The 3,565-nt window shown below is 42.4% G+C and overlaps 1 protein-coding gene across 1 annotated transcript in view; it reads left to right on the forward strand.

The window, feature by feature from the left end:
• The window catches only part of LOC108799602 (synaptotagmin-15-like), a 60,573-nt gene extending 57,248 nt beyond the window's left edge, over positions 1 to 3,325 (forward strand). The window contains exon 8 of the mRNA XM_018571489.1: positions 3,189 to 3,325. Within this exon, the coding sequence (XP_018426991.1) occupies positions 3,189 to 3,325 (137 nt within the window). The remainder of the gene's footprint in view (positions 1 to 3,188) is intronic.
• The last annotated feature ends 240 nt before the right edge of the window (positions 3,326 to 3,565 follow it).

Consider the following 3,565-nt stretch of genomic DNA (forward strand, 5'->3'; position numbering starts at 1 on the left):
GCTGGCTCTGCCTCTAGATAGGCAGAGCCAGCTGTCACTCACGCAGCTGGGCGGATCCCGTCATCTAAGTCGGGATCCGCTCCGGCTGCGGCGTCTCAGTATACCGCGAGCTGTAGCTCGCGGTATACTGAGCTTAGGGTAACGGGAGGACTCTAGTTTGTTTCCTCCCATTACCCTAAGGAGAACTATGGGGGAAAACAATGACCCCATAGTTCTCCTTTAAGCCTGGGGTCTAAGGGCTCATTCACACGTACAGCCGCGCGGTCCCATAGAGAAGGACAGGGGCTGCATACTAATTATACGCAGCACCTGTCCTTCCCGGGAGCTGCCCGTGCTGGCCGATTGTCGTGTGAATGAGGCCTAAAGCTGTAAGGGGTAGGGGGAACTTTAATAATATAGAACATGATTTTGGAGTTAGGGCATGTTGTACATTTTTCATAACCTGTAAAAAAGTGTTCACTACAGTTATGTGGAGTGTGGGAGCAGATTTTATATTTAATAAGCAAATTTAAAGTTTGAGAAATGTCAGCAGATAATTTAGCAAAATCATGGTATATTTTATATGGAATGTAAATATATGGAAAAAATATATTCAATACTGAACGTCTCATGGTAGTCTAGACCAGGGGTGGGCAAAATCCAGCCCTCCAACTGTTGTGAAACTACAGATTGCACCATGGAACTGCTCCTGGGAGACATGCCTGTGGCTGTCAGAGTCTTGCAATACCTCATGGAATTCGTAGTTGCCACACTGCTGGGTGGCTGGGGTTTGCCCACCCCTGGTCTACATCAGCCTTTCTCAACCAGGGTACCATTGGCTTTATTAGGAGTGCCATCAAATGTTGCCATCACCATGGTGCCAGTGGACCGACTGCCAGCACCATACAAAATGCATGGTGCTAATTCAGGGTGGGCAGCATCCAGGACCCCCCCTAGCATTTGGAAGAGGACTAAAGTCCACCTCCCTCTAGACCTGCTTTGCCACCTTCCCTCTGGCATGTGGCTGCAGCGGCACTTTAGTGAAGATTATAAAGTAAAATGATGAGTGAAGGTGGGGGCTTCTAATGGCAAGTGAGGTGGGACTCTGATGTCAAGTGGGGAGATGTAAGGGGGAACTCCTTAGGTGCCTCAAGATTCTGCATACTTTTAAAGGGTTTTGTGGCTAAAAGAAAGGATGAGAAACGCTGGTATACGCTTGCTTCTATTTAACCATCCTGTAGTATGAACACTATGTTTCTGCGAACAGCGAGTTAAAACTGTTCTGCTTCAAATACCTTAGATGGAAAATACAACAAACAACAATGTGTGAACTGAGTGTCCCTCTCCAGCTGTTTTTCCAACCTTCACCTGTCCCACATCAGTAGCAAACATGACTTTTTAGTTCTCCTATTACCCATTTTAGCGTTAGTGAGCATTGCAGGTCTTTGTTACAGTGTATGAGGGTAATTACTGCACAGATGTTTTATTCATATGAAAGCGGCACAAGGATGTGTATTTATCAAGCTGTCTAATTAATAATATTATTATAACCCTTGTTATGCTCAGGAAGTTTTGTACTGTAAGTCTCTCCCAAGTGAAACAATTAAAGAATATAACAGAGAATTAAGGTTTTAAAACTCAATTAGATGCCAGCTACGGCCATCTGTAGGCTTTGCCAGCTGCTGGAGGAAGGAATAACTAGAAATTACTCTGTTATAGGGAATTACAGAATATTTAAAGAATTTGTATTCATTTGTATTTATTTCTGCCCCAGTGATTGGTGACACTGAAAAGTAAAGCATCTTTAATTTTGTTATGATTTAACTGATTTGTTATGATTTAACTGCGATTTAACTGTAAAAAGCTTGAAATGGGAAATTATAGCTTGCATCCGTTTTCATGAGCAGGTACAGTTGATTCAAAAGAATGCAAATAATGCTTCAAATTGAAGATAGAAAACATATGGTGCTATCAAATAAAACGTTATTTTCTTATACTGGAAGTCATACACCAGAAAAGTAGAAGATTAATTTTAAATGTATTATAAATATGTACTATAAATCTGTAAAAACTGGGTCACATGATCCTGCTGGTCTGCATCCTATTTCAAAATTACCACGTAGGAGGACAGATTGCTGCAGAAGATGGTAACATGATATTGTCACATTACATCGGGAGGAGTTTTGCTCTTCAAAACAATTTATAAGCATAATGCATTGAAGTACAAATAGAGAGAGGAAGAGCACAGCTCTGGCCTCTCACTGTCTACACGGAGCGGCAGGGTTACCTATAACCCTGCCGCTCTGATCACTGCAGTCAGAGACTCGGTACTCGGCGGCGGAGGACGGAACCAAAGGAGAGAGGTAAGTGCAAGGGGAAGGGGAGGACAGACGGACCGCCTGCACACTGTTCACATGACCAATGACATGACATCGCCGATTTCACATGTAAACGAAAAATCATCTGCCTCACTCTACATTTAGTCCTGCTTGTACAAAGCAGGACTGAATGTAGAAAGGGCAACTTCCCCACAAGGACACTGATGCCGCCCCTCTGCGCCCTGCCGCCCCGAGGCCGGGCCTCGGTGGCCTTGTGGGGAATCCGGGCCTGATGGTTTGCCAGAGCTTACTGGGTCTTGTGTTAAAGTGACACTAAACTCAGGAGTTAAACATTAGAAATGCATTCAAGTATCTTACCTATTTACAAAAATGTACCTCAATTGTGTATCACTCAGCTGTAGATCCTCAAATCATCTCTAAATTTGTGATGACACTGTTCTTCCTTCTGGAGGGTGACTACTTTTGTTCCCAATGGTCCTTGTGTGTGTTGTAAAGTAGCCACCCTCCAAGACTATAATTTCAATACAAATTAGTAAACTAAATGCGAGATTGTAGTCCATCATGGAAGGAAGCCTGAAGCAGTGTCTACTTTACAACATACACACGTAGGGGCCATGGGGAACAAAATCAGTCGCCCTCTAGAAGGAAGGATAGTGTCAGCAAGAATTCAAGGATGATTTGATGATCTAAAGTGGAGTAATACTGAAATAAGTACATTTTTGTTAATAGAATACTTGGATGCATTTTTAAGATTCAACTCTGAGCTTAATGTCACTTTAAGGTTTATTGTTTTAGACCATCAGGTTCGAAATTGCAGGAAATCTTTCTATACTTATGACAATCAATTGATATGTCTTCTGTTTTATTTAGAGACTAATCTGCTGGGCCGTGTTGTCGTTGGACCATACATGTACACCAGAGGTCGAGAGCTGGAGCACTGGAATGAAATGCTTAATAAACCAAAAGAACTGGTCAAAAGATGGCATGCCTTGAGCATCAGTACTTGAAGTTTAACCGTTTCTAGACACAGGAAGACAAGAGTTGGCAAGATAATGGGAAACAGCAAATCAGACTTGTCTGTGCTTTGAATAATGCATGTTGCTATCTCATGGAATTGTCACTGGCTTTCATACTTGTTGGTGTGACTGAAAAAAGACTTGGCTTTCCAAGCAACATATTTAAATATAAGCCATGTTATGATAGCTTGACTATCTCACAGTATTAACTCTTTCCAAGTAGCTGGCAAA

Source organism: Nanorana parkeri, unplaced genomic scaffold (assembly GCF_000935625.1).
Source record: "Nanorana parkeri isolate BGI_ZX_2015 unplaced genomic scaffold, ASM93562v1 scaffold1767, whole genome shotgun sequence".
Lineage (NCBI taxonomy): Eukaryota > Metazoa > Chordata > Amphibia > Anura > Dicroglossidae > Nanorana > Nanorana parkeri.